We start from the raw sequence: 23,862 nt of genomic DNA, 5'->3' as shown, positions 1-23,862 counted from the left end.
ACATCTGCCATGCAGGCCGTTTTTGCCCAGTCTCTTTCTTATGGTGGAGTCGTGAACACTGACCTTAATTGAGGCAAGTGAGGCCTGCAGTTCTTTAGACGTTGTCCTGGGGTCTTTTGTGACCTCTCGGATGAGTCGTCTCTGCGCTCTTGGGGTAATTTTGGTCGGCCGGCCACTCCTGGGAAGGTTCACCACTGTTCCATGTTTTTGCCATTTGTGGATAATGGCTCTCACTGTGGTTCGCTGGAGTCCCAAAGCTTTAGAAATGGCTTTATAACCTTTACCAGACTGATAGATCTCAATTACTTCTGTTCTCATTTGTTTCTGAATTTCTTTGGATCTTGGCATGATGTCTAGCTTTTGAGGTGCTTTTGGTCTACTTCTCTGTGTCAGGCAGCTCCTATTTAAGTGATTTCTTGATTGAAACAGGTGTGGCAGTAATCAGGCCTGGGGGTGGCTACGGAAATTGAACTCAGGTGTGATACACCACAGTTAGGTTATTTTTTAACAAGGGGGCAATTACTTTTTCACACAGGGCCATGTAGGTTTGGATTTTTTTTCTCCCTAAATAATAAACACCATCATTTAAAAACTGCATTTTGTGTTTACTTGTGTTATATTTGACTAATGGTTAAATGTGTTTGATGATCAGAAACATTTTGTGTGACAAACATGCAAAAGAATAAGAAATCAGGAAGGGGGCAAATAGTTTTTCACACCACTGTATCTCCTTCAACAAACTGCAGACATACATTCACCTTGGTTCTTAATGAATCATTATGTGTAAAGGTCTGCTGGTGCGCCACTATGCCAGTCTCCGCTACTCAACTCTACAGTTCCTTCCTCTGTGTGGCTTCTCTCTTAAGTCTTCTTGTTCACACAAAGTTTTAAGGGGCAGCATTTATAAGGGAGCTTGTATGTGGCGTAATAACCATAACTGAACCAGCAATGTGCACTGGAATGTCCAAACATTCAAATATTATTTGGTTTCCATTTTTTAAGGTATGCATGTGTGTTACCTCTAACTTCATTAGAATGATTTTTAGTCTTCACTTACATTATGTGTACTTTAGGCAATTGTTGTTCCCCTGTATAAATGCATAGCACCACAACACAGGGACTGAATACTTATGAAGACTGCATATTCTCTTTTTTTAAAGATTTTTTTTTTGTACCATAAAAAATGTCATATTAAAAAATATTTTTAAGTTGTTTCAAATAAATATATCTTGTTCTGTGCAGGATTTGTTATTTAATAAAATATAACAATTAGTCATGGGTTTGAAACCTTTTGTAAGGCATCACATATGAAAATGTATACCTCTAAAGGATAAATAATATGGACATGATTTTTGATCCTTCATGTTGTGTTAGTGTAACATACACTATTAAACATATTAAACATTTTTTAAGACCAGAGATAAAAATGCATAAACAAGTTTCTTCATGTTCTCAGAGAAAAACGCCCATCTTACTGCCATGACATGCGAACATGCGAAAACAAGCCATAGGTAATACTGCTAGTCAGGTAACCTTGGATACAAGTAGACCAAAAAAAAACCAAAAACACACACACTTACACCCAGGTGTGTGTATACTCACTCTCACTCATATAATATATATATATATATTATATACACTTACACACACACACACACATATCATATTTAACTAGAGATTCAAAAAATACCTACCAGCAGGCAGTGTACATATTCAGGACCACCGACAAGTGGAGTGAAAGTGCCAAGCTGTTCAGCAAGTGCCAACAATACTTCATCTTCATCATATATGGTGTCTGCATAAAGTCAAATCATTTAAGAGGATAAGCAAAACAGAACACACACTATTTATTTATACTATATTATTATAGATAGATAGATAGATTATATACACACACACAAGCAGAGAGAATACGTATTCATAACTGCCAAGAAACAGGACATTAAATCTGTACTTTTCTTACGGTCAAGCATTATAAAAACCCTTTATCCAAAACCACACTCTAACCATGATAAAAACTGAAATACAAACCTGGTTGAATATATTGGTAGACTTACATTTTATTGCACAATTCTTCCTGAAATTTACTGAAATTAAAGGATCTTTTGCTTTCACATGTGTGTGTTTTTCTGGTTTGCAACAAGGCCAATCAGACATCACCATTGTAAAAGTTTAATGTTTTTTTCTCTCCTTGCACTAATTTTGACTTTGTATTATTCCGGATATGCTATGCTGCAGTATTTTTGTTTTTTGCATGTGGTTTGCACATCACTTCCACAATCCATGTTTTTACAGTTTTTAATTGTCACTTTGGACAGATTTTCTTCACTGTGTGGATCATCTTTTTGTTTAACGGCTGCACTAACGCACATTCCAAGTTTTCTCCAGCAACTTAGATGCACCTTTTTGCTCCGGACCTTGTTATGTTTCACTTGTGAAACGGAGATTCCAGACTTGCTGTTATAAATTAGTAAGCAAACAAAAACTGCTTTGCGTTCTCATTAAACATAAAAGGAAATAACTGTCATATTCTGATTTTCCTTTAATTATAGTAACAGCTTTAAAATTGTCATTTTAAACAGCATTTTTAGTGTCAGAAAAGCATGCTTAGCTACCTCAACCAGCCTGTGTCTTTGAGGCTCGACACACAACTCCTAAAACAAAGGCAACACAAAAATTAAAGTTACGTGTTACTTTTTTTTTGCTGAATCCGTAAAAGGGGAGAAGAATCCCGTTTAGTTTAATTCTGTGTTGATATTCTTTGATCACCGGCGCCTCACACTTAATCTACCTTCCACAAGCGTGGTTTTTTTTTTTTTTTTTTTTTTTTTAAGATATAATCTATGTTTCTTGTCTTGCTATGAATTGGTGTTTTTTTTTTTTTTTACTTAGAGATTTTTGAAGTTGCTGCCATTGAAAGTGTTTGCCAAAAAAAAATATAAGAGAAGGGAATATTTAAAAATCACTACAATGCCACATTTAGTACTTTCAATAAGAATCTTTTTGTGTAATGAGAATAGACTCCCCATGCCAAGGCTTCACGTTTTCTGCACCAGCAGTGAGGCGCTTTATGTGTTCAAATACTCAGGGGTGACTTTGCCTGGGTTTCATGTTTCACACATGTGTTACAGACATGTGAAGTGTCCCAGTTCCACATTTCTCTTTGGTCGTGCCACTTCAGAAAATCATTTTTTTGCGGAGGAGCATCATCAGTGCATGAGACGCACCACAAGCGGAAAAACAAAAACAGTAAAATTAAAACACACAAAGGCATGTTAAATACAAAGATACATGTAGTACCACTTAAGACTTTTAACCTGCTTTTGAATATGTTTGAACATTTATGTATATTCAGTATGAATACTAAAGCCCTAATTTTGGTATAATTTGACAAGCAGTGGAAAGAATTCAATTCTTGCTTATTCCACACATTCCAAATGGACAGTACAAAATTACTGGAACCTTTGAGAAGTTATAAGAAACAATTGTTTTGCAGTGATCCTTCAACAGACTTATGTCTTTATTATTACAGTCTTTGATCTTGTAATCACTTGTTCTGCCAGTTTAAATGGAGAACAGAACTCACTCAGCTGTTCTGTGTCATCCTAAACATGGAAAAGAGAAGGAAAAGCAGAGAGCTGTCTGAGGATACAAGTCAGACAGTAACAGCCGAGCACGATCCACGTGAAAGTGAAAAAGACAAAGCGTGTGTTATTAACACGGCTACTTCTGCCATTATTATCAAGAAGTTTAAGGCCAATATGACTGTAGCTGACATCTCTGAAAGTGGCTGCAGGATGAAAATAAACCTAAGATTGAAGACTATATGAAAAGTGTAGAAAGAACAAAAGAAAATTTCAAAACAGGTCCAGGCTGCGCTTCAAGTTCAAAGTGAAAGAGGTCCAAGTCACATCATCTGTCAATGTCTAGATGAAAATGGGCTCCAAGACCTAAAAACACTCCACGTCCAAGACGGAAACTCAAACAAGCTCAGGAGTTTGCCACAATGCAGGTCTAAGCGCCACAGTCCTTCTGAAAGAAAGTGCTTTGGACAGATGAAACAAAACAAGAGTTTTCTGATAAAAACAAATAATTAAAAGAAAAGAAAAGAACACCATCCCACCAACACACACAGTAAGGGGTCAGTGATGCTTTGAAGTTGCTTTGCTGCGTCTATGAATCTGTGTAGAGTACAATCAAATCAGAAGACTGTCAGGGCATTTGGAGTAAACTATTACGGCCGAGTGTGAGCAGACCGTGTTTCAATTGAAGGTCACGAGTCCTCTAGCTGGATACAAGCCCAGAAAATACCTCAAAAAACACAGAAGAATGGAGGAGAAGAAAACTATTCTGAAGTGTTAGCTAGAAGTCCTGATCACAATTCCACTTAACAACTGTGGAAAGAGCTGAACGTCGTAGTTGGGAGAAAGCAGCCATCAAGACAAAGAGAACTAGAGAAGAGTCGAGCTGCAGAAGGTGCTTGATGACAGTCATTGTCTTCAGAGGTTCTGCTGTGAAATATTGGGTTACGGGTACAGATATTTTTCTCCTTGCCGTTTTCATTTGTTTAAAATTTTAAAAAGATTATGTTTGTTCAGAAATCAAAAGCAGAGTTTATGTTCTATTAAATGTGAGATAAAGAATTGGAGATACCAGATACTTTTAGTTAGTTTTTAAGTGCAAGGATACTGAGATTTTCAGCCATGTCTGAATATACAAAATGACCATAAGTCTGATATACAATCATCATTTGTAATATTGTAAAAAAAAAATGTGAATAATAATAAGTGATGACCTGTTAAAAATGGAAGCAATTCACTCCTTGTTCTTTCCACTCCCAGTGCCAAAGCGATTGTGGACAGTTTCTTGATGCTATTCAGACGTAGCTGAAACAAAACATAACTCAGATTAGTTTCAGAATCAGTTTTGAATGACAAATAAAAAATAATTTACCACACTAGGAACAAAAAGAGATGTTAAAAACCTCTGGTCAGTAGATTCGGGTTATTTTATAAGAGACAGTGGTGAACTAACAAAGGCTGAAATAATAAGGTAGGAAAGAATCCAATCAGGGCATCTGTTATGCTTAATGCTTTCACTGAAGTTTCTTTATAAAAAATAATAAATACAATTATATCCACCCAACAATGCATTAGTTTATATTGAATATTCATATTCTACAGGTGTGCTAAAGTAACACGCATTTAAATAGAAAAAAAAATAACGGCAAAACAGTTCTGCTGTGGAAGTTTTATGCCCTGCGGTGGGTTGGCACCCTGCCCAGGATTGTTTCCTGCCTTGTGCCCTGTGTTGGCTGGGATTGGCTCCAGCAGACCCCCGTGACCCTGTGTTCAGATTCAGCGGGTTGGAAAATGGAATGGATGGATGGAGTTTTATGCCACGCTTTATACATCACTGACTCAACAATATAAGACCCCCCCGCTGTCACAAACAAGCCAGCAAGTACTAAACTCCAGCGAGCCATTAATTACATGAGGAGCATCACCAACACACTAGAGTCAAAACTTTATGGAAAACAGCAGGAAACACGGGAGGAGTATAGCTGATGACTTTGCCAATGTTCAGTCTCCAGCTTCATGTCCCAAATAAATCTCCAAGAGCAGTCAAACCGAGATGGCGAGATTGACATTTTAATCAATGATTTAAACAGATCTTGCAATATGCTGAGTGGGACAGACCTGGTCAGCCTACCCTCAGCAATTATTTATCCAGCATTCCTGGGAAATTTCAAGATGCTCCAAAGTCGATCAACGTATGTAACGCCTCCAGCACCTCCTGGGCCCTCTCCCAGTGGCTGGTGTCATCTTGTACGCCTCTTGAATGAAGGAGCCCAAGGGATATTCAAACTACAGGCCCAAACCAACTCAGCTGGCTTCTCTCAACTCCAAGAAGCTTTGGTTCTTCTCTGAGACCCCAAACACACTCACTGTATCATGGAGACAGAGCACAAAACGAGTGGTGGGTCCGAGGCTAAGGATCTGTGCTGGTATCCAGAAGGTTGCCGGTTCAAATCCCCGTCACTGCCAAAGGAGATCCTACTCTGCTGGGCCCTTGACCTGTAATTGCTCCAGGGGTGCTGTACTATGGCTGACCCCAAGGTGTGTGCGAAAACTAACAAATTCCTAATACAAGAAATTGTGTAAGGCGAAATAAAGAACACAAAAAAAACTCCAATTTTGGCCACGTGTTAAGCCTTCCTTTCATTCCTTGTGTCATCACCATTATCTCATGACCATAAGTCAAGAGCAAGATGTTCAAAAATCCTGTCCTAAGAAAAAAAAATACATTTTCAACAGGCAAAGCTCTCTGTGAGCCTGTCTTCTGAAATCATAAAAGAAACAAGAGAGCAGTAACCACGTAAGGTTTTTGAACATGCAAACTGTTAGCAAAGAGGAAAAAAATAATAAAGAATGGGGTAATGTTATACACTATGGCCCCCGTGCCACACAATACTTGATTTTGCCTTGACTGGCACCCAGCTCAACTGAACTATCCACTTCCTAGATTTGCTTTCATCTAAAATGGGGGCATAGAGAGCCACAGCTCTAGGAAGGTGGGGTGTATGTTATCATTTGACAGGATACACACAAAAATGTACAAATACTTACTAAAGTGGTTTACACAGACAGGTAGTGGTGGTGACTGGGCTGCAGGCCTTGCTAGTTTAATAACCACCACTGGTCCTAAGCTGGTGAGCTCACCTTTATGTACCCTCATTTTTAAAACAAAATGTTAATTCTGCATCTCTAAAGTATCTGCTGTGGTGTAGTGGTTAAGGGCTTTGGACTTCAAACCCTGAGGTTGGGGGTTCAAATCCCACTACTGACACCACTGTGTGACCCTGAGTCAGTCACTTCACCTGCCTCTGCTCCAACTGGAAAAACCAAAAGAAACGGAACCAATTGTATCATAAATGTTGTTAAGTCGCCTTGGATAAAGGCTTCAGCCAAATAAGTACATTTAAAATAGAAATGGTTTGTTTTACAGGGCAGCACTAAGTCTTACATTTATGTTTATTGAAGCTGCTAGATTCTTCAGTTTCTAGAATTTGAAGAAGCTAGTAGCTTCAATAAATTTACTTAAATATTCCAACAGACGGCTCAGCAACACATTAATATTTCTATGGAAATGTATTGACTCTTTCCTTGAATTTCCAGGAAAATGTATTGCAAAACATGACAGCAGTGCTTAGAAACCATGCCACACAAGCTTCTAAGACGCATAATCGTGGCATTCTGATAAAGCTCTTTGACTTTAAACACAGTGTGCCACAAATTACCACCCGGAGAATGGCACTCAACTTTTTTGGAATATTCCCGCTGTTACTTTTCAACTTTGCATTTCAAGCTTTGCAGAAGTAGAACTACACATGTAACACCAATGTGCTGCTTACACACAAGAAAAGAAGAAATCCTGGCATGAAATGAACTGGATATGCTGGGAAGTCCCATGTTTTGAGGACAGTGCGCTACACAACAGAATTAGAGGATGGAAGACAGGAGCCCGTAAATCAGGGGTAACCAACTCCAGTCCTGCTGGGCCGCAGTGGCTGTAGGTGTTCATTCTCACCCTTTTCCTAATCAGTTTTTACTGCCAATTAACTCCTTTTCCTTTCATTTTATAGCCCTGTTTTTAAGGATTCAGTCCCCTGAATTGATAAGTTTTGTTCATTAAATAACAACCAAACAGAAATGAGACGTGAAACGAGCCAACAGACGACCAGCTGAATTGGAACATCAAACTCCAGCCAATTTCACTCCCCGTGACCCTGTGTTAGGATACAGCGGGTTGACTGACTGACGCTTTCTTAATGAGCGGCCAACTCTTGTTGTTAATTAAAGCAATCATTGAATATCATGAGTTGTCGCTGCTCTCATTCTGACACAGCAGACTGTTGATTTTATTTTTTTCTAAGACTGCCATCAAGACGTTTTGGTGACCTGAGCAGACCAACATGAGCGAGACCTTCACATTTCTTTATTTTCATGTGGCAGCTTGTTTTGTGACTCGTTATCGTCTGGCTGCTCATTAAGGAAAAAGAAACAACTAAGGAGTGTGAATCACGTCAATTAAAACGAAGGCAAATCAAGTTAATCAGAAGCAAAAACGACTCACTAATTAAGAAGATGGTTAGAATGAAAACCTGCAACGACTGCGGCCGCTCTCAGCTGGCTGCACCACGTTGAGGGTCGGGTGGTGATGATTTCGTTTCCATGCATTTTCAAAGCAAAGTTATGAATAAAATGTCAAAACATCTATGCAGCTCCTTTATAACCTAATCACACATCAAGTTTTTCTCCCCCCCCCATTTTTAATCTCTAATTCACACCATTTTATCACGGCCATGTGCTTTTCTCCCCATGCGGGGGACGCTCTCCAGTCAGAGCTGAACACGATCAGATACAGTGGTAGCGTTTGACGTTGGAGCACATCTACCTTCCGCCTGACCAGAGATTCCTTGCCAACTTTTTACATTTTTGGCAAAGAGATCACAGCTACATTCTCACCCCGATAGCAAAACCAAAAATATTGTATATCAAGAGGCCCTTGAATATAAAAGCTATCAATATAAATTCTTCTCAATACAAATTACATTTTTTAAAAATTGATTTTTAAAGTTTGTTCCGTTTCACTACTATGTGGGTTGAGCTGCGGGGGACAGCTATAGTTGTTAATAACTTACAATTGTAACTGTTCCCTGCTTATGTAAAGTTGTCTACTGCAAGTATTTTCGGACTCTGTGCTTCATTTACATTAGACTGGATAGAACTTTATTTGTCCCCAGAGGGAAATCTTCTGCCTTGGCAGCCTCCGGCACAATGGGGCACTATACAGGTGTACTGCTCTCACTATAATGGAGCCCCCAGTAGCGTTTGACACATTTGTCCTTTTGCTTAAGTTTAATAGTGTTTAATAATGCGCATGGCTGATCCTCCGGCTAGGACGTTTAATAGAAATCCATAAAAATAAAAAAAAATTCTTCTGGATCTCCTCTATGCATGTGTTGTCTTCTGCAGCACAAGACGACTCGCCAGCCCTCATGTCCTCAATCCAATGGACCCACACCTCATGAGACCACTGGCCAGAACCAGCAAGAGAAACATACATTTTTACACAGAAAAATATTTCTTCATCTTCTGTTGGAGAACAGAGAGCTTTTGTCAGTATTATTACTGTTCCTTGTTTAGCTGATGCCTTTATGCAAAGTGACTTAGAAGTTACAATGGTGTACACCACAGAGGTTTACACTAAGTAATTAACCAATTAAATTTAAATAATTAAACTAATTAACTGATGGGCTACATTTGGCACAGTGAGCTGCAGGTGGAAGCTGAACTGCTTTAAAGTTTTGACATTGTGATACCGATAACGTGTTAGTAGAGTGGTGGAGGTAACGAGTAACCAGGTCCTTAAGTAATAGAAGATGATTTATGCTTTATTCGATTTCACTTGACATTCACATCTTTAAAATGTTTACATTCCCTATATTTTAGCCAGTGACGGTGCTGGTGCACACATGACATCTAATCAATTCAGGATACCGTTAATGAAATTCTTTCGACTTCAGGGACATTACTAAGGTAATTAAATGAACGGTGGAGAGGCGCACATGCTGACACAATGAAAAATGCAAGTCAGCTCACTGATGCCATCACTGCCGACGACTGACACTGGGTAACTCATCTGCCAACAATAAACAGAATAGTAGGTTTAGAAAATCAATTAAATAATCTCCAGAATGTTAGATACCGACACACACATTAGTGATGGTGCCTTCTAAAAGCAAAAATACAAATAAATGGTGTTACCTTTGAAAACATTGGGAGTTTCATTGTATAGAAGGTAATAATAATAATAATTCTTTGCATTTTTAAAGCGCTTTTCTCACTACTCAAAGCGCTCAGCAATTGCAGGTTAAGGGCCTTCCTTGCTTAAGGGCCCAACAGAGCAGAGTCCCTATTGGCATTTACGGGATTCGAACCGGCAAAGTTCCAACTGCCAATGCATTCAGTGTTTTTAATGGCTCCTTATTTACTAATAAGATGTAAAAGACAAAGCAGCCAGCGATTCTCCAGCTCGCTTGTTTCCATTCACATCTATCTGTGTGTGTTCATCACTAACGGTTTAATAAAAACTTAATAGAAAAATGTGACAGACTGAAAGTGATACGTTTTAGGCTTCACCTCATTTGGATGATATCCATACAAAGGAAAAAATCTACGATATAAGAACCTTACATTGCAGACTAACCAGCCAAAAAATTAAATAAGGTCTGAGATTAGCAAGGATTGGTTTCTAATTAAGCAGCTGGGTTGGAATGAAAACCTGCAGCCACTGCGGCTCTCCAGGACCGACATTGCCTACCCCTGTGCTATCCCATCATGCAATTAATAAAAGGTGCAATGAGAATCTGCTCTACGTCACTTGAATCACAAATCGATGAATCAGGACACAAGAGTGACGGTCAGGGAGTTCAAATTCTGAAGTAATCCGCTACATGTGACCGGTGGCGGCCAGTCAAAGATGGGAGTCGGCACCCATAGTTTCTCTGTACGTACAGCCAGGGAAAGAAGTACGTGATCCCCTGCTGAATTTGTAAGTTTGCTCACTTATAGAGAAATGAACAGTCTCTCATTTTTATGGTAGTTTCATTTTAATGGAGAGCGACACACAAATAAAAAACACGTTACATAAAAGTTATAAATTGATTTGCATGTCATTGAGAGAAATAAGGATGTGATCCCCTACAACTAAGATCCCAGAACTCCCACAGAGTGACTGGGCACACAGATTACAATCAATCAATCACAGATCCTCCTGATCTCAGCTCGTGATGTGTAGAAAAGCCCACCAGTCCAATGTCTTCCATTCCAACCTCTCCACCACCATGGCCAGCACCACAGAGACGACAAAGGACATCAGGGACAAGGCAGGAATGGGCGACAAGACCATGAGCAAGAAGCTTGGTGAGAAGGTGACAGCTGTTGGTGCGCTTATTCAGAAATGGAAGAAATATAAAATGACCATCAATCGCCCTCGGTCTGGAGCGCCATGCAAGATCTCGCCTCATGAGGTGAGGATGATGATGAGAAAGGTGAGGGATCAGCCCAAAACTACACGGGAGAAGCTTCATAATGATCTGAAGGCAGTTGGGACCACCAGAGTCACCAAGAACACCATTGGTAACACACTACGCCATCATGGATTGAAATCTTGCAGCGCCCACAAGGTCCCCCTGTTGAATAAGGCACATGTACAGGTCTGGATGTTCACTGGCAAACTTCCATTCAAATGAAACTACCATAAAAACTAGAGAGACTCTAGTGAGCAAATGTACAAATTCAGCAGGGGATTGAATACTTATTTCCCCTGCTGTAAGCACACACTGAAAGTACAGGCACCTCAAACCTAAACTGGACAGGCCCATTAAAAGAACGGATGGACTGCTGGACACACAACTGCGGCCCTGTCCATTACAGTTGCCACATCTCAGTGTCATGATGCTGTAAATTTGATGACTGCAACACACAGCGGACTGGCCACATTTCTGTACCCTCACGGCATGTACAAATCGTGTATTTTTTTCTGAATTAAATTATACAGCAAGAGATAAATAGCAATAAAAAAAAAGGCTTTTTTTCTCCTGCGAAGTGCTGAGGGGTTTTCCTGCTTTATTAAGTTAAACCATGTGGGATTGTTAAATAGTTGTCAGGATTCCCAGAATTCTGCAATGAAATTCAAGCCCTTGCCCATTTTCTCTCTTTATGCAGTATTCATTATGCCAACAGTTCAGAAGCAGTGAGTTAACAATGTGATTTATCTAAGACAACAAATAGGTGCTAGGCCCCTAATCTAAAAGTTCAGTGAACCTTCCTCGATCACGGAGGTTGCATTTCAGAGCCCCCCGCAAAAGGTGAAAATCCGCAAAGTAAAAAACACATTTATATGGTTATTTTTATATTGTCATGCTTGGGTCACAGATTTGCACAGAAACACAGGAGGTTGTAGAGAGACAGGAATGTTATTCAAACACTGCAAACAAACATTTGTCTCTTTTTCAAAAGTTTAAACTGTGCTCCATGACAAGACGGAGATGACAGTTCTGTCTCACAATTAAAAGAATGCAAACATATCTTCCTCTTCAAAGGAGTGCGTCAGGAGCAGATAATGTCAGAGAGATAGAGAGAAAGAAAAGCAAACAATCAAAAATCAACAGGTGCTGTTCAGGCTTTTAAGTATGCAAAGCATCGTGCGGGAAGCATATCGCCTGACAAAGCAGCCGCAAGTAGGCCCAGAAAGAAAGGGAGCGATGTGAAGGTAGTCTTTCAGGAGTGTCCGTATCCTCTAGGGGTGCAAACAGCCCTCCTGCTCACAATATATTTGAGGAGTTTTATTTAATACGTAATACGTGCTCTGATTGGGTAGCTTCTCAGCCATCCGCCAATAGCGTCCCTTGTATGAAATCAACTGGGCAAACCAACTGAGGAATCATGTACCAGAAATAAAAAGACCCATTGTCTGCAGAAATCTGTGAACCAGCGAAAAATCCACTATATATATTTAGATATGCTTATATATAAAATCCGCAACAGAGTGAAGCTATGAAAGTCGAAGCGCGATATAGCAAGGGATTAACTGTACCTCTGAAAGACGACTCCAACAAGCATGTCCATTCTGCGAAAAGCACAACACTGGGTACACAGCAGAATGTCCACAATTTGACTGACCAAGACGACTGGAGGAGAAACAGGTGACCACTTTAACTGGATAAGCTAATGTCGTGTCATACATGCTGCACCTTTCTTCCCACAGAAGTCGTAAATACAGCCAGCCAGACCCCTTGTGAAACTTGCGGCTTTCTGTCTGTGACTTTGGCCTTGTCGTGGTACACACTCAATATACAATGGCCTGCCACTAGAAAGCCAAGAGTTCGGTAACATGCATTAGTATTTGTATTCATCGTAAATCAAACAGATTAAGAAGCTGGACGCTTGTTATTAGTGATATTGAGTCCAAAACAAAACATCTGCAACATTAAGACATCACAGTAACGTGAGGAAAAAGAAATTACGCAGATAAGAAAAACAAGCAGCTCTCTGACGAGAAGCGTCAGTCCTGAATGAACCTGACAGCACCACCCTCTGGCTGGCTGGCTGACCTTAACTGAGTATCAGTCTCGTTCACAATCGTCTTCAAAACTCAGATCTGTTTAATATAAAAAAACGGCCTAATTCCCGTCTACACACACCACGTACTCTACGCTGCCCTCCTTATTTACGGCACTCCTTGCAAACACTCAACTCTCTGGGACTCTCCTCCCGGGTTTGCCGGTTAGACCTTCACCTCCATCTTGCTGTACAAACCCCAGACTGAAGGTTCATCCCCTGGTTGTTTTACCGCAGTCCCCCCTTTGACTTGGAGCGCTGAGCTGCGCTGTAACTTCTCCTCACCTCTGCCAAGTCCTCCGTCTAACAGTTTTACTTGGAAGCTCATTTTTTGATACTGTACTTGATGATAACATGTGGAATGATTATTTGATTTGCTGTTTTTGACTTTTACTCTATGGAGTCGTTTGCATATTTCATTATGTTGTCAATGGTATAAAAGAAAATGTTAAGGCACAATGAAAACATGTTATTTAGTTTGCAAAAAATATGACTTGCATAATTACTAAACTAAAGGGACTGCATTTGACTTAGTTGAGCAGGAATTAAAAATGGATGGATGGAAATTATACCGATAAATAAACTCACACTTGAAACAAACAAAAGTCTAACATGTCTGTGTCTTTTTAAACAGCTAAATGTAAAAACACTGCGGTGCCAGATCACTGTAATGTTTGCACAAACACATCACTGTGAATACATAAAGGAACTACAGGGAGGTTCACTCAAACGAGACCCCAAATATTCTGTTGTATCTCCTGTTAGGATGAAGCAATCAGAACCGAATCCGCTCTCTACCTTGACGTTTGTGTCATCGATTACATTCCATGCGATGCTGAAGTGGTTTCCGTTTTCTGACAGACATAAGTTGACGCAGCACTCCATGATCCTGAACGTATCAGCAAGCATCTCAGGGGTAACAGCAGGAATTTCTCGTTGGATGTTTCTCTTCAGATCTTCCACAGTGTTGTTCCGAAAGACTTTTACTTTGAGCAGACCCCAAAGGAAGAAGTCTGGTGGTGTAAGATCCTATGTCTGTGGTGGCCAAAGCCCCTTTGAAATGACCCTGTTGCCAATGTTTCTGCCATGCTCCTGGCCGATGTGTGACACATTGCTGGAAGTCACCTCCCGTTAACTCACCATCATCCAGTTGGCTCAGACATCGCTTAAACGAATTGGTGACCACCATGAAGACGCGCCGCTCAATACTGTACACCACCACCCTGATGAGAAGACGAGTGACTGAGTGAAGGGGTACGGGCGGTTGGCACCCAGAAGTTGCAAACGGAGGTTAAAGGTCGTGACGGCTGTCCAGCGCCTACCTCATCGCTCCGATGTAGGGGCATCCCGGCTTGTTTGAAATTCCATATACTGAGGAGCACGTTGCACGTTGTTTCGTTCAGATTGCGTCATCCTAGCAAGAGTTATTACAGAATATTTGGGGTCTCTTTTACATGAATCTCCCTGAAGTTTAGAATTATTGCTGACAACAACATTGACTACACTTCAGGTTCAATGTCACCTACATCTCCCAACTTGTTTGAAGATACCAAAGAAAATTTAGAAAAGGCAAATTTCCCTCTGGGAACAAATCAAGTCCTCCTGTATCACTCTAAGCCGATGTCACAATAAGCGACTTATACTCGTGTGGTATGTCAGATTTGCTGATAATGGTTGCTGATCTCATTAAAAAAAACTAAAATCACAGCCCATGTCACATTCACCTCGCCTGTCGCACTCATGATGGCCCTTTGTTGTGTCGGCTAATAATGTGCTGCCTGACAGAGCTGGCAATGGTAGAAAGTTTAACAAGTAGAGCAAGTTCTGCCACCATCTTGGCTCCTTTTTCTTTACTACTTTGACATTCTGCCATGGTACCATAAAACACAAGACATCAGACCGACAAGCTTCTCGGCATAAGAGTGGAAGTGCGTCTGCTAAAAGTGAAGCCTTTTTACAAGGAGACACACAGGAATTAAGTGTCTGCACTGCCTCAGCAGAGCCTTACGTGTCGTGTGAGTGTTACACACAAACTCAACTGCTGTGAAGCGTCATATTTATCTGTGTATTCATGATTTGAACATTTTCAAAATATTTAGTTGTATTCAATATTCATTTTTATATGATGAACATTTCATTTTTCTCGTTTCCTAAGGCTGCATTGCCACCATTCAAAGCTGCTTACATCTTTCTACTTTGTGTGCTGTTTGAATACCCACAACGGCCCGCGTAGCCAGCAGGTGAAAGGCACTTTGGTTATTTTGGGTGGATTGTTATTACAGGCCCAAATGAAGTCCATGTATGCTGGTGCTTCAGTCTTCTATACTCTTCCTAACATTTCGGGATGTGCTCATATTTGTAATCTTTAAGTATGTGTATCTGTGCTTTTAACCCGAACGTTGTCTTTGGGTCAAATTTGATTCGGTTTGGACTTTGAAATCTATAAAAAAGTATCCTAAATGTCATCTGTTCAGGATAAAAATAAAACATTTCCTAAATCTGAATAGCCTTTTAGTAAAGTGACTTAAGTTTACAAAAGGCTAAAAAAACCTCCAAATGTTGTACTTTCTTAAGTAAAATTCTTGAGAAGGCAGTCATTATGTAGCTAAATGATCACCTCAATAAAGCTGCTATTCTTGGTAAGTTTCAGTCGGGTTTCTGAACAAATCACAGCACTGAAACTGCACTCGTTCAAGTAGTAAATGACTTGCGGGTAAATGCAGACAGAGGCCATGTATCTGTTCTCATCCTCTTAGATCTGAGTGCCACATTTTATACCATTGATCACAATAATCTTAGAAATAGCCTTAGTCAATGGGTGGGCCTCTCTGGCAGGGTCTTAAATTGGTTTGAGTCCTACCTGGCAGGCAGAAAAGTCTTTTTGAAGTATAATTACTACAACTAACAGACTCCTGATATTCTATATGGTGGTCCACTAGGCTCTATCCTGGGTCCGCTGCTCTTTTCAATTTACATGCTTCCGTTAAGTCAGATTATCTCGGGGCACAACGTGAGCTACCACAGCTATGCTGATGACACTCAGCTGTATTTATCAATAGCGCCTGATGACCCCGACTATCTTGATTCACTGACACAATGTCTTACTTGTGTTTCTAATTGGATGGAGTAGTAATTTTCTCAAACTAAATAAAGAGAAATCAGAAACTTTAGTGATTGGCAATAATGGATATAATGAGGTTATTAGAAATAAACTTGATGCATTAGGATTAAAAGTCAAGATGGAGGTAAAGAATTTAGGGGTAACTATTGACTCTGACCTTAATTTTAAATCACATATTAATAAGATTACTAGGACAGCATTTTTCCACTTAAGAAATACAGCAAAAGTTAGATCTCTTATAACAGTGCAAGATGCTGAGAAATTAATCCAAGCTTTTGTTTTCAGTCGGCGAGATTACTGTAACGCACTCCTCTCAGGACCACCCAAAAAAAGACATCAATCAATTGCAACGAGTGCAGAATGCAGCTGGTAGAATCTTAACTAGGAAAAGAAAATCCGAGCACATCACTACACTGGTTACCTGTGTCATTTAGAACTGACTTTAAAATCCTGCTTATACTTTACAAAGCCTTAAATAATCTGCTCCATCTTATATTTCTGAATGTCTTACACCTTACACTCCAAATCGTAACCTTAGATCTTCAAATGAGGGTCTGCTTAGAATTCCAAGAGCTAAACTTAAAAGAAGTGGTGAGGCGGACGGCCTTCTGCTGTTATGCACCTAAAATCTGGAATAGCTTGCCAATTGGAATTTGCCAGGCTGATACGGTGGAGCACACGGCTGAAAACACATTACTGTAACATGGCTTTCTCAGAGCTTCATCTTAGTTTAATCCTGATGCTCTGTATATTCAATTAATTATCATTATTATTCATGGTATTCATATTCAAAAGCCGTACTAACCCCTACTTTCTCTTTTGTTCTTTTATCCGTTTTTTCTGTGGCGGTGACCTGCGCCATCACCACCTGATCAAAGCTCCGTGATGTCCCTCCATTGATGGATTACAGGCCAGAAGTCCACATGACCTTCTTCATCAAGTCCTTCCATGAGAACCCTGAATACACTGAGGACTGATTGAGATCATTTATGTCAGGTAGAATGCCTAGGGGGGCTGGCTGGTCTCGTGGCCTGGGACCCCTGCAGATTTTTTTTTTTTCCTCCGGCCTTTTTTTGTTCTCTCTGTTCTCCTAGGCCATCGGACCTTACTTTAATTCTATGTTAATTACTGTTCCCTTATTCTAATTTTATTCATTTTGTCTCTTCATCATGTAAAGCCCTTTGAGCTCCATTATTTGTATGAAAATGTGCTATAGAAATAAATGTTGTACTTGTGCACAGCTGTTACACATATTGAGCACTGCCATAACCTTTGGGTCACCTATGACACACATTTTACTCTCCTCTTTAATTTAGGGGTCTTTGTTTATTCACAACCATAAAAGGATCCTAAAGGTCATCTATTTTAAAACTCTGAGTTAACCGTTCAACAGGTAATGATGGTCAATTATCATAAAATTGGTTTGGTGTGAAAAAATCAGACGTGTAGCACCTAAAAAGAGGTGTCAGAAAGAGGCGATGTCACGTTAGGTGACCTCAACAGCGATTTTCAATCATCACCTTCCATTTACATAATCCTGGCGAGTCTCGCCTAACGTGACATCCCCAGAGATTCAATCCAACTGGTCCACGACTCTTGTCTTTAGTCGTAGGGACAGCTCTGTGTGCACGAGGGCTGATAACCAATCCAGAAGTACAACACGTAGAAATGTCGCATATTTTAAACTTCACAAACAGAAGAAAGACTCATCCTTCTGATGTCTCTCATGTTTAACACACTAAAACAGAATGGAAAAATGAAAAATGGGCCGAGGTCACAGCTGAACACGCCATACGGGTTTACCCATTAACCCTTCAGACAGCGCCGGCTCCGTCAGGCAGCACGTTATTGGCTGTCGGTGAAGTAGACACAGGTAGTCATGTTCAGTCTTTTAAACTGACGTGGTCTAATGACGAGATCAGAGACTGCGTTTCACAGATCTGACAAGAAGAGGTCGTCTAATGTGACATCGGCTTAAGGCACAGTACTGAGTCAGCATTGGAAGACACTGGAGGGGTGAAGCTTTCGGCAGACTCGTCAGCTCTAATTCTGGGTTAATGCCAACAGTCAGTCTCGCCTGGGTACCAATTTAGATATTAATTACTTCCTAATATTTTTTTTTAGTATTTTGTTGATCATAATTGTAATCAAGTGCCAGAACCAAATGAGAAGTTAAGTTAGCAAAGACCCCATCAACACGGCTTTACTCTAAACATTTCTGACCGCTGCAAAACAACTTAGTTTCAAGAATAAATCTAACAAAAGTAAGATGCACTCTACTTTTGATGCATTTTTTAATTATGTTTATTAGAGTAATGAAATGGCTTTTCAGCCTTTTAACTGATTAGCTCAACACTTGAAGACGAAGACACGCTTCAGATTGCTACTCTGAGGTCTCCTTGTACTGAGCAAACCTCTCTGTGTACAGCGTGGGCTTTTTCTTCTCTCACTAATTGTACCACCTTGAAGGTACAGCGTAACTGAACTCATCTGTACATATTACTGGATTTTTTGTTTCACTCCATTATCCTCCGAAACCAATATAATGCTGACTTGCCACGCTCAGAACTAAACAAATTTGGAAAAGTAACAGAATATTCACTGACCTTCAGGGGGCCGGTGACAGATCTGATAGCACTGAGCCCAAGGCAGTGACGCACGTGTGGACGCCATGCTGCGCTGCCCATAAGAAGACACACTTATGAAGACGACGACATGGGGAGCACACAGTGAGTGATGAGGGCATGGAATTGAAACTCGAGTCGTCGGAGCTTTGAGGCCGCAGCCTTCAACACCATTCTGGCAAAATTGTGAAAAGTACTATAAAAAAAATCTTTTACTGCATACAACCATCCATCCATCCTTCTTCTAAACCAGAATAGGGTTGTGGTGCAGCTGGGGCCAATCCCAGCAAGCATCGGGTGCAAGGCAGGACACCAGGCCACTGCACCCACATCAGGGCCAATTTACAATTAATAATAATTTATTTTATTTATAGTCCCCTTTCAAGGACACCTTACAGAGCACATTAATAAAACAGTCACAATATAAAATGAATACAATATTACAGTACAATAAAACCAGAATAAATAAAATTGAATTTAAATTTAATCAGACAGAATAAGGCAGCTTAAAAAGATGTGACTTAAGGCAAAATTTAAAAAGGTAGGAAGAGAGTCGATATTACAAATATCTTATGGGAGAGACGAGGGGCCGCTCGACTGAAAGCTCTAAACCCCATGGAAGTCAAGCGAGCAGGAGGTCTAATTAGAGTGACAGAGGAAGAAGATCTAAGGATATGGGAAGGAATGGAGATGTGAAGAAGATGGGAAAGATAAGGAGGTGCCCGATTATTGTAAGTAATAAGCTGAATCTTCAAATCAATTTGATATTTAACTGGGAGCCAGTGAAGCTGCTGAAGGACAGCAGTGATGTGTTCAATGGAAGGGGCTCTGGTAATAATGTGAGTAGGCAGCATTCTGAACCAACTGAAGTTTGTAAAGAAGACCAGAAAGGATACAATTACAATAATCAATATGGGATGTGACCACAGCATGACCAAGAATAGCAGTGCTGGTCGCTGGACGTAAAAGGATGGAAATACGCAGACCGAGTAACATTATTAATAAGTGCCTCAAAGTTTAAGGTGCTAACACCAGAGCTCTTAACCCAGGAGGAAGAAGAGATTAGAGAATGACCAATAGTCAATGAAATATAGTCAATCACATTTGTCCAAAACAGATTTAGTTCCTACCAGAAGGACCTCTGTTTATTCACTATTTAAGTAAATCAGCAGACAGCCATGATTCAACTTCCTACAGACACTCGGACAGGGAAGAAGGTGGAAGAGTGGAATCAAGCAGACAGAGCGGGTGTCATCAGCAGAACAGTGAAAATGAATATCACATTTCCTAAAGAGATGACCAAGGGGGCAGAAGATAAAAAAATAAATTGCCAATTCATCTAACCTGCATGTTTTTGGACTGTGGGAGGAAGCTCACATGCACAGGGGAGAAAATGCAAACCCCACACAGGTGTACTTGAGACACAAATTTCCCAGGAAGCACTGCAGCGCATTGATAATGGGCTGTTTGTTGCCTGACTGATTCAGCATTCTGGGTTTAAAATCCACATGTGGAGCCTCCAAGGACATGCTGACTCGGTTCATCTGCACTTCCAAACTGGCCTTGTGAGTGTGAGCCATGCAGTGGGCGGTTGCCGTGTCCGGGGCTCTTTCTTGACTTGGGCACAGTGCTGTCAGGATAGGCTCCAGCGCAGATGGGCCCCTTAATTACATTAAGCAGGATACTGTCTCATTATATTGTGAGTTTCCTCCCAGAGCCCAATGACATGCAAGTTAGAAGGATTGGTGGTGTTAAACTGGCCCTAGTGCATGTGTACCCCGTGATGGACTGGCTCCTTGTCCAGGGGATATTCCTGCCTTGTAGCTAATGCTTGCTGGGTTAGGCTCCAGCTCCCCTGCAACCCTGCTCAGGATAAAGCCAAGTGTGAAAGATGGATGGCCAGACAGACAGACTTTTTCATTACTCTAAGGTGTAATCAACTTTCACAACAAAGTCTATGCAAATGTCCACAATGACCATCAATAAACCTATTTACAGCAAACACAAATATCCAATATTTTAAAAACACAGTATGAAAAAAGTTTAGGGAAGTCAATAAAGCAAACCAAAAAAGGTTAAATATATAAAATACTTTATAAGAGGAAAAAAAGTGAAGTTTTGAAAACCCTAAAAGATAAATTTACGTTTTACCTACAAAATGAAAACACATTTCTTTTGCCGAGGAGTTAATCGGCTATTCCTGCACAGCAAGTTCCCTCTTCTAGATATCGATCAAAACACACACCACACGTCCACACTGCGCGGTTTCCATATAAACATTGCGTTACTCCCTCTATTGATCCGTCGACATTACAACTTATGATTTTTACAATTTCCCAACAGGTTATGCACTTTCAAATTCCAGGGCCTCACAACATGGGTTTACAAAACTGTGCATCGTTTACGCAAAAAATACAGCAAGGGGGCCTGCCAGGAATCGGCCATTAGCGGGCGTTAATGACACTTCCGCACAGTCTTCACAGATCCAAGCGGAGCTTTAAAACAAAAATTAAAGGCCGGGAAACCACAAAACCTCGAGTTCAACAGCAATTAAATATCCTACAAGGTCCATAAGCAATCATGTGATAAACGGGTCAACGGTAAAGAAAACGATCAAAACACGAAAGAATCCCCCTTTGATCAAGAGTCCGTCACCCAAGCCCAGCCCAGCGGTCTCAATTGAGTGGCCAGATGCCGATTGGTCAGCACTGTAAGTCGGATTCCCTTTTGTCGGGCTGGTCACCGTGAGCGAGGACTGCGGGTAAGGAGAAGGCCGTCTCTGGTAAACACAGCCCGCTGCCTCACTCGGAGCCGTCGGCGTGTACGCCGCTTCATTCATACACATCGGCAGCAATCCTCCAACGCTTTTCATTTACTACACAGAAATCACTACATCAAACAATGTCAGTAATCACTGCAGGAGCCGCTCTGCATATCGCGGAAACGGTGTTATTTTACGTGCGGGCTGGAAACGTATCCCAGCGTTGAGCAGGATTACTCATTAAAGCCAACTCCCCTTTTTTACCTCATTCATACGATACTAGCCGTGCTGCTCTTAAACGTGTTCAATCACACAAATGAAAGAATGCCAGTGCAGCGCATAATGCGTATTTCAGCGAGGGTCAGAAAACATTAACGAACCTGCACGTCTTCGTTACGCAGCTCGTCAATGAGCACTGCGATGGGATATAGAGAATCGTCTCCGTCTGCCGCCGCCATCTTCAGCTGTAGCTCCGTGCTTTAGAGGAGGCACGGGGTTTCCGCGCCTGCCAGCAGGGGCATCCCGAGCTCGCGCATAGCTCGTCACCAAGGCGACGCCAGCCAGTCAGGGACAGCGCGAGTTGCGCAATGTCACCGACAGACGCCTACGAAACGCCGAGCAGTGGTGAGGTGAGGCTTGGGGGACAACATAAAAATAGGACAGGATCAGACCCCGAAACGTCACAAACACCGACGCGAGTACATCAGCTGTCTGCTCTAACGTTTATGCTTTGGCATTTTATTTATTTTTTGGATTCACCTGCCGGCTCCACTAGCATTTCAAATTGGTCATTACGTGAATCACTGCAAAGTAGTTGAGAAGATCTTTAATACCGATAGTTTTACTGACCTTCGTACTTCGCTTTCTTCTTAGGAGGACGTTCTTAATCTTCGGCAGTGAATTTCAAGTTTGATAAGTCCTCAGAAACTCAAATGTCGTTTGATTGACAGGTACATTGCCGGCAGTTGACAGGAATTACTTAACAGTTCAAAATATAATGTGACACACACTCGTTTACACAAAGAAGTAAAACACATTATTCAGATTACAGTCACAAATGCCTTGTCATAGTGCTTCCTAAAATATAGCAATGGACGTCCACCTAGCTCAGTGATTCTTAACTTGTTTGAGTCACGGACCCCTTTAAGAATCTGATGAAAGCTATCGACCCTCCTTCCCCAGAAGTATTCACATAAACATTGCCTACAATGAATATAATGTACTTTATCGAGATTTGATTGTCACATACATACATGATATACACAAAATATTAAACTTTAAAGTGAACAATCTAAAAAACCCTGAGTAATGGCCACTCATCATAATTATGAAATACAATCCTCTTGTGCAAATTAAAAGATCTACTACTACATCTACTGTAAATCAACAGTACCAGACTATATTTATTATACTGTAAATGATAATTTTTATCTGACCCTCACGTACCCTCTGAAACCCATCCATGGACCCCCTAGGGGTCCACAGACCTCAGGTTAAGAACCCCTGACCTAGGTGGTGTGCTACTTCATTAAAAAAAATGAAACTGCTTATTCATTTGTATGATTGATTGATGGCTATATATATATATATATATATATATATATATATATATATATATATATATATATATATATATACTGTATCAGTACATCCGGAAAGTATTCCCAGCGCATCACTTTCTCCACATTTTGTTATGTCACAGCCTTATTCCAAAATGGATTAAATTCATTTTTTCCCTCAGAATTCTACACACAACACCCCATAATGACAACAAAGTTTTCTTGAGGTTTTTGCAAATTTATTAAAAATAAAAAAACTGTACATAAGTATTCACAGCCTTTGCCATGAAGCTTTAAATTGAGCTCAGGTGCCTCCTGTTTCCCCTGATCATCCTTGAGATGTTTCTGCAGCTTCATTGGAGTCCACCTGTGGTAAATTCAGTTGACTGGACCTGATTTAAAAAGGCACACACCTGTCTATAGAAGGTCCCACAGTTGACAGTTCATATCAGAGCACAAACCAAACATGAAGTCAAAGGAATTGTCTGTAGACCACCGAGACAGGATTGTCTCGAGGTACAAATCTGTGGAAGGTTACAGAAAAATTTCTGCTGCTTTGAAGGTCCCAATGAGCACAGTGGCCTCCATCATCCGTAAGTGGAAGAAGTTT

General features: G+C 40.6%; 1 protein-coding gene across 1 annotated transcript in view; it reads right to left on the bottom strand.

The window, feature by feature from the left end:
* LOC114667213 (serine/threonine-protein phosphatase 2A 65 kDa regulatory subunit A alpha isoform) overlaps window positions 1-22,225 on the bottom strand; it is a 40,395-nt gene extending 18,170 nt beyond the window's left edge. The window contains exons 1-3 of the mRNA XM_028822416.2: window positions 22,074-22,225; window positions 4,796-4,886; window positions 1,695-1,795 (exon numbers count right to left, since the gene is read on the bottom strand). Of these exons, the coding sequence (XP_028678249.1) occupies window positions 1,695-1,795; window positions 4,796-4,886; window positions 22,074-22,151 (270 nt within the window). The 5' untranslated portion in view covers window positions 22,152-22,225. The remainder of the gene's footprint in view (window positions 1-1,694; window positions 1,796-4,795; window positions 4,887-22,073) is intronic.
* Window positions 22,226-23,862: the final 1,637 nt, after the last annotated feature.

This window comes from Erpetoichthys calabaricus, chromosome 17, assembly GCF_900747795.2.
Source record: "Erpetoichthys calabaricus chromosome 17, fErpCal1.3, whole genome shotgun sequence".
NCBI lineage: Eukaryota > Metazoa > Chordata > Cladistia > Polypteriformes > Polypteridae > Erpetoichthys > Erpetoichthys calabaricus.
This window is presented reverse-complemented; position numbering and strand designations above follow the sequence as displayed.